Source organism: Epinephelus fuscoguttatus, linkage group LG22 (genome assembly GCF_011397635.1).
Source record: "Epinephelus fuscoguttatus linkage group LG22, E.fuscoguttatus.final_Chr_v1".
NCBI lineage: Eukaryota > Metazoa > Chordata > Actinopteri > Perciformes > Serranidae > Epinephelus > Epinephelus fuscoguttatus.
This window is the reverse complement of record NC_064773.1, coordinates 31,870,160-31,883,266: the sequence shown is the minus strand read 5'-3', so window position 1 is coordinate 31,883,266 and position 13,107 is coordinate 31,870,160. Positions and strand designations below refer to the sequence as shown.

At 42.4% G+C, this 13,107-nt stretch overlaps 1 protein-coding gene across 1 annotated transcript in view; it reads right to left on the bottom strand.

The window, feature by feature from the left end:
• The window catches only part of tmem178bb (transmembrane protein 178Bb), a 180,106-nt gene extending 173,105 nt beyond the window's left edge, over positions 1-7,001 (bottom strand). Inside the window, exons 1-2 of the mRNA XM_049567119.1 lie at positions 6,746-7,001; positions 5,789-6,475 (exon numbers count right to left, since the gene is read on the bottom strand). Coding sequence (XP_049423076.1) covers positions 5,789-6,170 — 382 coding nt within the window. The 5' untranslated portion in view covers positions 6,171-6,475; positions 6,746-7,001. The remainder of the gene's footprint in view (positions 1-5,788; positions 6,476-6,745) is intronic.
• Between the last annotated feature and the right edge of the window lie 6,106 nt (positions 7,002-13,107).

The following is a 13,107-nucleotide window of genomic DNA, read 5'->3' as shown; positions in this document are numbered from 1 at the left end:
ATTCAAAGGAGTGAAGTTCTATTAAATGCTTGGATAGTGTGAATACAATTGTACAACCATGACAAATAGGGCTACTGAATTTACATAAAACATGACCTGTGGGATAGCAGGGTGGTAGCCAGGGTTTTAGAAATGTCTTCAGCCCAAGGTTCCCCTGTTCCCCCCCCCCTAACCAGACACATAAAGCAATGTCTCTAAAATTATTTAATTATTCAGATTTTTCCATTAAGTGGCAGTAGAAGTAGCAAAAGAGACGGTGGTAAAAGTAGTAACAAATGGCAGACATCAGCTAGTAGCAGTAGAACTGGCAATAGTAGTATTTTTCACAAGTGGAAATAGTAGAAGCGTTAACAGTAAACGTAGCGGCAGCAGTAGGCTAGTAGTAGCATCAACAGAAACAGTAATAGTAGCAGTATCGATAGTAACAGTAGCAGTGGTTGTAGCATTAGCAACTGTAGTAGTAGCAATAGGTAATGGGAATGTGTCATTATCAACAGTGAAGGATACAGGTAAGAGTGCCATCCGCTGGCAGTTTGAAAGTGTCAAAAAGAACTGCTGAACAAACACAAAACACTACTCAGGGTACCACCACAAGGTTGTAACAGTTAAAATCAGAAAGGCTGGGGCGTTGGTGGCTTAGTGGATAGAGAAGGCACCCCATGTACAAGGCTGTTGCCGCAGCGGCCCGGGTTCTACTCCAGTCTGTGGCCCTTTGCTGCATGTCGCTCCCTCTCTCTCTGTCCCCCTTTCACACTGTCTGTCCTGTCAATCAAAGGCTAAAATGCCCCCAAAAAATATCAAAATCATAAAGGTTTCCGTTTACAAGGGGATTTCCTTGGTGTTTGCATACAATAACCAAACATAAAAATATAAATAAAGACATTATGGCAGAGTACTGCAAGACAAAAACATAAATATGGAATTAAAATTAAAATATGAAAAAGATCATGAAAAAAATAAAATATAACAAATATGTGCAATATAGCTGTTTAGTTGTTATGCCAGGAATCACAGTACTTCAGCATTAACTATACTGTATGGTTGATGTAATATGCTGAGTTTTCATGCAGTTCTAATATGAATAAACTCCACTTTCATTGTTATTTAAAAACATAACACAAGAACGGGATGGGACAGGAATTCATAATCCACTCCTGTGTCATCCTCTTATCAGCAGCTACCATAGCTAGGGTTGCTTATACTTCCAAGATGGTGGCAACATCCTAGAATGCTACTCCCTATAGAAGTAGAGGCAGTGACACTAGAAGTAGCAGCAACATCAACAAAAACAGTAGCAGTAACAGTGGTAGTAACAATAGCAGTATTGCTGGTAGCAATAGCAGAGGAAGTAGCATTAGCATTAGCAGTAGGATCAGTGGTAGCATAGAGTAGCAGAAGCAGCAGCAGCAGTAGTAGTAGATTAGTAGTGTTAACAGAAACAGTAGCACTAACAGTGGAAGTAGCAGCAGTATCTGTAGTAGCAATAGCAGTAGCATTCACAGCTGTATTAGTAGCAATAATAGCAGGATCGGTGGCAATAACAGTAGCAGAAGCAGCAGCAGTGGTAGTAGTTGGCCTGTAGCATCAACAGAAATCGTAGCAGTAACAGTGGTAGTAGTATTAGCAGAATCAGTAGTAGCAGTAGTATTAGCATCAGCATTAGCAGCTGAAGTAGCTATATCAATAGTAGCAGGGTCAGTGGTAGCATCAATAGTAGCAAAAGCAGCAGTAGTAGTGGATGAGTAGTCACAGAAGAAGTTCAGCTAAGGAGCAGTAGTTATTGTGGTTATAGTAGCATAATGTTAGTTGTAGTTATTGTTGGTAGATGTAGTGGTTGGCAGCTGGATGTCTCTGTATGATGGCCCTTTGGCTGAAAGTGAGCTGTAAGTGCACACGCATCGCATTATTGCACATGTAGAGCACACAGAGATAAACAGCGTTAATCTGCACAGTTGCGTCCTTATTGACCCATCAATGTGAAGTTATTGTCAGATGCATCATGATAATAAACCACGGTGTACTTTTCCATGCTGATGGAGCTGAGAGCTGGAATATATCAGACCCCTCTATGGAGGCATTCATCTGATCACTGAGCACACTGACTGTGTGCTGCCCATTACTGCAGATGGTAGGCCATCAAGGCCATTGAGGCATCCTCAAAGGCAAGCACAGCTGCAGCACACACACACACATACACACACACACACACACACACACACACACAAGCATTCAAAGAGTACACACACCCTCTCCTCTTCGAGCTTGGACTCAGACCAGTAGCCTCCATCAGAAACATCAGCTTCCCTATCTTTTTAACACACAACATGACTGTGTAGTATCATCTGAAGTAGACACTTGTGTAGAGTTATGTCTGAAGTGGATTTTATGATGAATTTTGATTTTGGTTACAAACATCTTTCACTCATCGGAAACAGTGATCATGCCGGTTGTTTGAATGACTTTTAACTGTAGGATTTAACTGGAACAATATATTTAACTGCCATCTTTCATACTGTGATAAGTGTCAGCTCAATAATATATCATATTTAATGAAAATGTTGGTAACAACTGAATCCAATGTTTATTCGAGAAAATGTATAAAAAATAATGTAACAAAAAAACAAAATAAAATAAGTTGTTTTGTCTTGAAACTGCTTATTTTGTTTGACAGTCAGCCAAAATATGAGAACTAGACCAATATATCAGCCAGGCAGATATATCAGCCGATATCAGCTTAGTGCAGATTTATGTATCAGTATCAATGAATATGTTGGCCAAAAAGTAATAAAAGACTGCAAGACAGAGATGCCAAACAGTGTCTCCACTACACACTTGAGTGACTTGATACGTTGATTTTTTACACAGTAAAATGCCCCACTCAGTAAGGCTTTACAATATAGAGAAAATCAAATATCACATTTTTTTTTTTTACCAAATATCTTGATATCAATATGCCTATGATATTGTAAGCTTGACAAATGGTGCTTTAACAAAATATTTACACAATGAGAATTTCGACAAATAATCATTAGTAATGTGGATATAATTACTATGTGGCAAATGGCAATTAATAACACATCATGAGCAGTCTGGGAAGTTTAGGAAATTACATCACTTTACTCAAATGCAGCCTTTAAAAACCAGACCGATATTGTGATACCCAAAGTCTAAGGAGATATTTAGTCTCATATCACAATATCTATATAATATTGATAAATTGCCCTGCCCTACTGCTCAATTTCTTGGTCACAATAAAAAATAAATACTAATGATAACAAATCTGGATTATCTACAGAATTGTTTCTTTATATGTGTTTATGTTTTTAAAAGTTGCTATTGTCCAACATACTTTTAGTTGATTTTTTTAATTGCCAAATATCAGAATCTGCCTCAAAAATCGGTTTAAGATAGGCTTTACGGGCAAACTCAAAGGTTTTCAGAGTGCAATGATATCAAACACCACAGAGCATGAAGTCTTAAAATTCAGTGAAAATGCAAACCGGACATGTTGGGTATTTTACGTACTACATGATCAGCCCTTATAGGCCATGTCTTGAAAATAGGCCTGTGTCAAAATCTAGTTTAAAGTCTGTGATACTGTGTTTAAAGTCCCCATGAAACAGCTAGCTGAGTGCTATGTGATTCCACATATTTATGTGTTTCCTGTAAAAACAGGAAGGAGGGAAGGGAGGGACTTGTTGCAGTAATCAATTGAAATGTAGTAGCCAATCTGGTGTTACAAGCAAACATGAATATAGCTAGGCCAAAATGGCCACGCTAATGGTGCAAACGTGGCAGAGCTAACAATGTTAATGGAAGTTAGCTCACACTCACCAGGGTGACCTGGCTGAGGGGGAGAACTGGAGGGAGGATGGACGTTATACTTCTGCAACAATGCCATCCCACCACCATAGCTCAGAATGGCATTATGACAGGTAACGTAAGGAGTTAGTACAACCAAAAACACAACGTACGATGCAAGATTGCGAGCTAGCTCGTAGGTCCTATGTGCAAGTAGGTAACAGGCAGAATTTATGGTGATGGAGGACAGACGTGACAATTCAATAAACTGTGTCACTGGATGCAAAATAAGACTACATCCCTGAGTGTGGGATGAGTCATCACCATTTTTAACCCCTTTCGAGGAAATGATAAAAGAATTGCTACTAACCCTAACTTCTTTTGTCCTTGCTGGGCCAGATCAGTGCAAGATATATGTGAGTAAAATTTAAAGGGAGAGTTCACCCTGAAATCAAAGGTGCATATTTTTTTCTTTTATCTCTAGCGCTGCTTATCAGTCTAGGTTGTGGTGTGAGCTGCCGAAAGTTTGAGAAATCAGCTATAAGATGTCTGCCTTCCCTCCAGTGTAATGGAACTAGATGGCACTCGGCCTGTGGTGCTCAAAGTGGCAAAAGAAAAAATAAATAAATTTGGAAAACTCAACAGCAGTGTCTCTTTCCAGGAATCATTTCCCATTTTCTCAAGATAATCCACAGACCTTGGTGTGAGCAGTTTCATATTTTCTACTTAACTACACCCCCTAACTTCATCACCACACAAAGGAAGCGTGCATCTACTCATGGACAAGAGGCTTGTGCTTGTGACAACATGACATGTAAACAGTAATGGCATCCTCCTCGGCTGAGCTGTAACATCAGCTAGCTAAGTGGTGCTAGGTGGCCTAGCAGTAGATGCACACCTCCTTCAGCTTGGTGAAATGGTTGGCTGGTGGAGAGAAAATAGTCCCTCATGAAACTGCTCACAACAAGGTCTGTGGATTATCTTGAGTGACCAGGTCATTATATCTGGAAAGAGACATTGCTGTTGATTTTTTTGGGATGTATTTTTGTGGAACTTTGAGCACCACAAGCTGAGTGCCATCTAGTTTTACCATACTGGAGAGAAGGCAGACATCTCCACAACCGATATCTCCAACACTCTGCAACTCACACCAAAACAAACTAGACTGATAAATAGTACCACAGGTAAGAGGAAAAAATACCTAGTTTTGATTTGGGGGTGAACCGTCCCTTTAAACATCTATTTTGATGTCATGACATCTTTAAATGGTACACATACCTTCATTTATCAGTGGGCCATGTGTTACTCAATCATAGAGAACACTGTAGATATGTCCAGAGTACAGAAAGAACAGAAAGGTTACTAGGGGCCAACCAGCTCATTTTTGCACCCCAGCAGGTGCATCTAGCCATGGACATTAGGCCTATATGGATGCAGAAGTGATTGGTCCCTGGAAACTAAGTAAAGGCTTCCTCCGTGGAACAAAGCAATAAATGAACCCTTGATGGAAGATATAGGACCTTAAAGAAACAGCTCTGAGTGCCCCTCTCCACCTCTTCCTGTCTCATGCTGAGTGCTTACTGACAAGCCCATGAAATGATTATGTCATTATTTGCAGTTGCAGGGTCAGGCGTGCACCACCTAAAGTACCATCTCAGACCTGAGAACACTGGGGGACAACACAGCACGTACTGCTGTTCAGCGTCATGATTAACATGCGCCCCTCTTCTGCAAAATAGCATGACAACAAGCAGTCTGTAGCCACAGGCCGATCAGACCCACTCACACACACAGACGGAATTTGCTCCCATAAATGCAAGAAAATAGCTCGATGCCCTTGTTCGCCCTTTGGTCAAATGCACAATCACCACACAGCAGCCTAATTGATTTTCATATGATAAATGTCACATCCCGGCCGTGTTGGTGTCTGATGACACACTGCTGTTCCTGCAACTTTAGCCTCTTGACTTGTTTATTTCATCCTTACCTTTCCGGATCAGGTCTTCGATTTCTTGGTCGAAGCCCAGCCGATGGCATTTCCTCCACAGCCCCATGTTGGTTGAGTTATACTGCCTGCTGCACTCATCCGCGGCGCTCATGGCGAACAGCTGCCGCCGGTTCCGGGCCAGCAGCAGCTTCTCCTCCCAGCGGGGAAGGCTGCTCCGGCTGGCCCGCAGCGGCAGGCTGTTGTTGGGGATGTAGATGAAGCCCGGGTCCTTGCGGCGGCTGGAAAAGCTTCGGCACCGCTCCCTGTACCTCCTGGCGTCAGTCTCGTACCAGTGGTCGGAGCACATCGCCACGGCCAGCATGCCCAGGGCGCAGAGAGAAAGAGAGAGCCCGGCGTAGAGCAGTAACTTCCCGGCAGCCATGCTCGCTTCTGTCACAGCCGCATCCGCACCTCGACAGACGGACAGCTCCTCTGCGGCTTCCCCGCCAGTTCAGCTCACATCACCTCTGGAGAGCAGCGTCGGGACCATTATCGAAGTGGCGGTTATGTGCAAAGAGGAGACGAGTCTTTCCAATAGCAGCTCGCTGGTGGAATAAAATGTTAAATCCTTGTATCCCGGTGCTCCGAAGTGACAACGTCTTTCCTGCGTGCTCGGCGTTGCAGCAGCTCGGCGGAGACAGAGGACGCTTATCTCATCTCAGCCTCGGATCCTCAGCATCCATCCGTCTGAGCAGGGCGACACCAACATGCACATCAGCACAGCATGCACATCTCTAGTCAAACCTAGGCTAGCCTATATTTCACACAGCATGCATGATTACTGCACAACCCACATGAAATGAAACGATGGACAAAGAGAGAAGAAGGGAGCAGAGAAAGCTGTAGAAACAGCCAGAGAGAATCGTGCATTTTCATTAAGCCGTAATTTACAAATACAGTGTCAAACCAGGAGCATTATGGGACACAAATGACTGGAGCTGCTTAATTTAGATGTACCTGATGTGTCCAAACAGAGCCCGTGCAGACCGCAGTCCATCAGCAGGAGAGGACAGAGGGATCAGCTACAGTCAGCATCCCCAGCACGTTTGATAGGATGACGGCAGCTGCTACAGAGCAGGCCCGTCCCTGGACCAATCAACAGCAGCCTGGCTGGGAGAGCACCGTGTTAGCTTACAGGCTCCATGAGATTTGATTGAACAAACATAAACTACCACTACTTTTGTTACTACTGCTTCTACTACTATTTATAACCCTTGCTACTGCTGTCTATTGCTTGCACTCAAATCCTGTGCATCCTATACTGCACAGGATACCAGAGGCGTAGATTTCAGGGGGATGCAGGGCACATGTCCCCCTTAATACTTAGAGCATGTGCATTTGCCCCCACCAATAAAAACATGAAAGGAGCACAGAACTTTTGACAAAGTTGAAGACATTAACATTATAAAGTGACAGAGACAGGGCACAGATTTGAGCAAAATTACACTTAAGTGTAAGTGCTTTAACATCATTTGTGCCACAACAGTGATGCGTATGGACCTCGGTGCAAGCGCCTCGGTCTTGACCGCATCACTGTCCTGCAGCAAATGAAGTTAAAGCACATCCTAGAGTGATACTGCCTATATTATACAACTGTTACCCACAAAATAAAAAATAATCAAAGTGTATTCATGTTGAGGGGCTCTCAAAATAAAGTTTTTGCGACAGTTGTCTCCGTTAAGATGGTAATACATAGGGTCTGACTAATAACTGGAAAAGAATCAGTCACGTCACTAATAATAATAGTAATAATAATTCATTCATTCATTCATCTTCTAACCGCTTCATCCTCTTGAGGGTCGCGGGGGGGCTGGAGCCTATCCCAGCTACATCGGGCGAGAGGCAGGGTACACCCTGGACAGGTTGCCAGACGCAGGGCTGACACACAGAGACAGACAACCATTCACGCTCACATTCACACCTACGGACAATTTAATTCAGTTCAATTTTATTTATAAAGCCCAATATCACAAATCACAATTTGCCTCACAGGGCTTTACAGCATACGACATCCCTCTGTCCTTATGACCCTCGCAGCGGATAAGGAAAAACTCCCCCAAAAAAAACCCTTTAATGGGAAAAAAAAACGGTAGAAACCTCAGGAAGAGCAACTGAGGAGGGATCCCTCTTCCAGGACGGACAGGTGTGCAATAGATGTCGTACAGAACAGATCAGCATAACAAATTAACAGTAATCCACATGACACAATGAGACAGAGAAAGAGAGAGAGAGAGAGAGAGAGAGAGAGAGAGAGAGATGCAGTTAATGACAGTAGCTTACAACAACATTATTGAAAGTAATAATATTATAGTTATAGTTATAGTTCTGGCTACTGCGGTACAATATGTTGAAAGTATGTATTAATATCTGGCAGTATACATGTGTGACAATAATCATATGTGTATAATAACAGTAGAAGTATGACTAATGACTAATGATGGCAGCAGCAGCAGGAGGCATCTGGCAGGACCACGACAGCAGCACAACCACACACGTCACGCTGTCCAGGCACCGCTGCGATATGAGTTAATCTGAGAGACAGTGGAGCACAAAGGCTCCGGAGAAGAAGCCGAGTTAGTGACATCCAGAATGGCCGAGTTAGCAAGATGCAGTAATAGAGTACGAGAGAGAGAGAGAGAGAGAAAGAAGGAGAGAAGGTGCCCGGTGTATTATAGGGGGGTCCTCCGGCAGACTAGGCCTAAGTCAGCCTAACTAGGGGCTGGTACAGGGCAAGCCTGAGCCAGCCCTAACTATAAGCTTTATCAAAGAGGAAAGTCTTAAGTCTAGTCTTAAATGTGAAGACGGTGTCTGCCTCCCGGACCATAACAGGAAGATGATTCCACAGGAGAGGAGCCTGATAGCTGAAGGCTCTGGCTCCTGATCTACTTTTGGAGACTTTAGGGACCACGAGTAACCCTGCGTTCTCAGAGCGCAGTGTTCTGGTGGGATAATAAGACACTATGAGCTATCTAAGATATGACGGAGCTTGACCATTTAGAGCTTTATAAGTTAACAGTAGGATTTTAAATTCAATTCTGGATTTTACAGGGAGCCAGTGCAGAGAAGCTAAAACAGGAGAAATATGATCTCGTTTCTTAGTTCCTGTTAGTACACGTGCTGCTGCATTCTGAATTAGCTGGAGAGTTTTTAAGGACTTACTAGAGCTACCTGATAATAGAGAGTTACAGTAATCCAGCCTTGAGGTAACAAAAGCATGGACCAATTTTTCTGCATCTTTTCGGGTCAGGATAGGCCTAATTTTCGCAATATTACGCAGATGAAAAATTGCAGTCCATGAGGTTTGTTTTAAATGAGAATTAAAAGACAAATCTTGATCAAATATTACTCCGAGGTTTCTTGTGGTAGTGCTAGAGGCCAGAGCAATGCCATCTAGAGAAACTATGTCATCAGATAAAGAGTCTCTGAGTTGTTTGGGGCCAAGAACAATAACTTCAGTTTTGTCTGAATTTAACATCAGGAAATTGGTGCTCATCCAGGTTTTTATGTCTTTAAGGCAGTTATGGAATTTAGTTAATTGATTACTTTCTTCTGGCTTCATCGATAAATACAACTGTGTATCATCCGCATAACAATGGAAAGTTATAGAGTGATTTCTAATGATGTTACCTAAAGGAAGCATATGTAGAGTAAATAGGATTGGTCCAAGCACAGAACCTTGCAGAACTCCAAAACAAACTTTGGTACGTAAGGACGATTCATTATGAACGTGAACAAACTGAAAACGATCAGATAAATAAGATTTAAACCAGCTCAGTGCAGAACCTTTTAGGCCGATTAAGTGATCCAGTCTCTGTAGCAGAATTTGATGGTCAATTGTGTCAAACGCCGCACTAAGATCTAATAAAACAAGTACAGAGACAAGTCCTTTGTCTGAAGCAATCAGAAGGTCATTTGTAATTTTAACTAGAGCTGTCTCAGTGCTATGATGCACTCTAAATCCTGACTGAAATTCCTCAAATAAATTATTATCCTGGAGAAAATCACACAGCTGGTCTGCGACTACTTTCTCAAGGATCTTTGACATAAAGGGAAGATTAGATATTGGTCTATAGTTGGCTAACACCTCTGGATCCAGGGTGGGCTTTTTTAGTAGAGGTTTAATTACAGCTACCTTAAAAGACTGTGGTACATAGCCTGTTAATGAGAATATACTGATCATATCTAATATATGAGTGTTAACTAAAGGAAAGACCTCCTTAAGTAGCCTAGTTGGGATGGGGTCTAAGAGACACGTTGATGATTTAGATGAAGAAATCAATGCGGTCAATTCTTGAAGAGAAATTTGGGAGAAGCAATCTAAATATATATTAGGTTTTACAGCTGTGTTTGAGGTTAGATAGGTACTATCTGAGGACAGGAGGTCATGAATTTTGCCTCTAATAGTTAGAATTTTGTCATTAAAAAAGCTCATAAAATCATTACTGCTAAGGGCTAAAGGAATACAAGGCTCAATAGAGCTCTGACTCTCAGTCAGCCTGGCTACAGTGCTGAAAAGAAACCTGGGGTTGTTCTTATTGTCTTCTATTAATGCTGAGTAATAGTTTGCTCTGGCATTGGAGGCCCTCTTATAAGTTTTGAGACTGTCTGTCCAGATTAAACGAGATTCTTCCAGTTTGGTTAATCGCCAATTCCTTTCAAATTTTCGTGATATTTGTTTTAACTTACGGGTTTGAGAGTTATACCAAGGAGTGAACTTTCTTTGCTTTTTTAACTTCTTTTTAAGAGGAGCTACAGAGTCGAGCGTTGTTCGCAGCGAGCCTACAGCGCTATCGACAAAATGATCAAAGTCGGTACAGGAAACCTCTGTTACTGAGGGACATGGTATTGAATTTAATGACGGAGTAATCTTTTCCTTAAATTTTGCGACAGCACTATCTGATAAACATCTAGTATAGTAACTGTTGCTGAGTGGCGTGTAATCGATTAAAAAGAAATCAAAAGTAATCAGATAATGATCAGATAGCGAGGGATTCTGTGGAAAGACTTTTAGATTATCAATTTCAATTCCATACGTCAGAACTAGATCAAGGGTATGGTTAAAACAGTGAGTGGGTTCATGTACACCCTGACTGAAGCCAATGGATTCTAATAATGAGATAAACGCGGTAGCCAGGGAGTCATTATTAACGTCGACATGAATGTTAAAATCGCCTACAATAATAACTTTATCTGATTTAAGAACTAAACTGGATAAAAACTCTGAGAATTCAGATACAAATTCAGAATACGGGCCAGGAGCACGGTACACTATAACAAATAAAAGTGGCTGCGAGGTTTTCCAGGTTGGATGTAAAAGACTAAGAACGAGGCTTTCAAATGAATTATAATCTAGTTTAGGTTTAGGGCTGATTAACAGGCTAGAGTTAAAAATGGCTGAAACTCCCCCTCCTCGGCCGCTGCCTCGAGGAATGTGGGTATTATTATGACTGGGAGGAGTGGACTCATTTAGACTGACATATTCATCTGGACACAGCCAGGTTTCAGTGAGACTGAGTAAATCAATATGATTATCTGATATTAATTCGTTTACTAACACTGCTTTAGACGATAGAGACCTGATATTTAACAGTCCGCATTTAATTCTCCTGTTTTGTCTTTCTGTCACAGAAGAGGTTTTAATTTTTATGAGGTTGTTATGCACAACTCCTCTTTGTTTAATTTTAGATTTAAATAATTTAGGTGGTCGGGGGACAGACACCGTTTGTATAAAACTATGAAAACTATGGCTGGGTCACTGAACTAGAAGCTCAGAGAGGCGTATAGGACTGCGACTCTGAGTCCTGGTCTCAACTCTGGGTTGTCAGGGATTTAAATTACTAATAAAGCTTGCCAGGTTCCTAGAAATGAGAGCAGCTCCATCCAAAGTGGGATGAATGCCGTCTCTCCTAAGAAGACCAGGTTTTCCCCAGAAAGTTTGCCAATTATTAACGAAACCCACATCGTTTGCTGGACACCACCTGGACACCTGATGACAAGCGGCTAAACATGTCATCACTGGTCAGATTTGGGAGGGGTCCAGAGAAAACTACATCGTTTTTGCATATTCACACACCGAGGCAATATTAATTTTAGTGACCTCCGATTGGCGTAACCGGGTGTCATTGACGCCGACGTGAATAACAATCTTACTGAATCTACGTTTAGCTTTAGCCAGCAGTTTTAAATTAGATTCAATGTCGCCCGCTCTGGCCCCAGGGATACATTTGACTATGGTCGCTGGTGTTGCTAACTTCACGTTTCTCAGAATAGAGCTGCCAATAACCAGAGTTTTATCCTCAGCGGGTGTGTCGCTGAGTGGGGAAAAGCGTTTGGAAACGTGAACAGGCTGGTGGTGAGCCGTGGGCTTCGGCTTGGAGCTGTGCTTCTGGTGAACCGTAACCCAACCTCCCGGCTGAACAGGAGTTACCGGAGGACAGTTAGCAGAGGCTAAGGCTAGGCTATGTGGCTCCGCACCGGCTACAGGGGGCTGGCTAACTACCGCAGCTACTGAATGGTTTTCCATGGTGCGGAGCCGCACTTCTAATTCACTAAGCCTCGCCTCCAATGCAGCAAATAAGCTACACTTGTTACAATTACCACTGTCGCTAAAGGAGGCAGAGGCATAACTGAACATTTGGCACACCGAGCAAGAAAGAGCAGAGGGAGAAGCCATCGCTAACTTTAAAGCTAATGTAGCTACCAAGGCTAGTAACGTGCAAACAACAGCTAAGAGATTAGCGAGAAAGTCGTAGAAAGGAGAGCTATAAGTGCTTAAACAGAACTAGTGTGAGTTAAGACTTGAAGTAGACGTTAAAGCAACGTTAAAGCAACTGAAGTGAGAAAACAGGCTACTAGAATTCACCAGAGCAGTACAGAGATGCTGTCACAGAAACACCGGAAATGACACAACTCGCTTACCGCAATACGTCAGCACGTCAGGCACCAGTTGCGTTAACTTGCTGAGTGCTTTAGAGTTATCAATTAACCTAATCCCCAATCTGCATGTCTTTGGACTGTGGGAGGAAGCTGGAGTGCCTGGAGAGAACCCACGCTGACACGGGGAGAACATGCAAACTCCGCACAGAAGGGCTCCCACACCCGGGATCGAACCGGCAACCCTCTTGCTGTGAGGCGACAGTGCTAACCACCATAATAATAAGAAGAAACTTTATTTATATAGCACCTTTCATACAAGAAATGCAGCATAAAGTGCTTTACAATAAGGGCAGTTTAAGCACAGAGTGCTTCATATGAAAATAGACATCATAGAATCATAGAATTGTAAAACCATAAGTTATAAAATCAAGTAAAATACAATA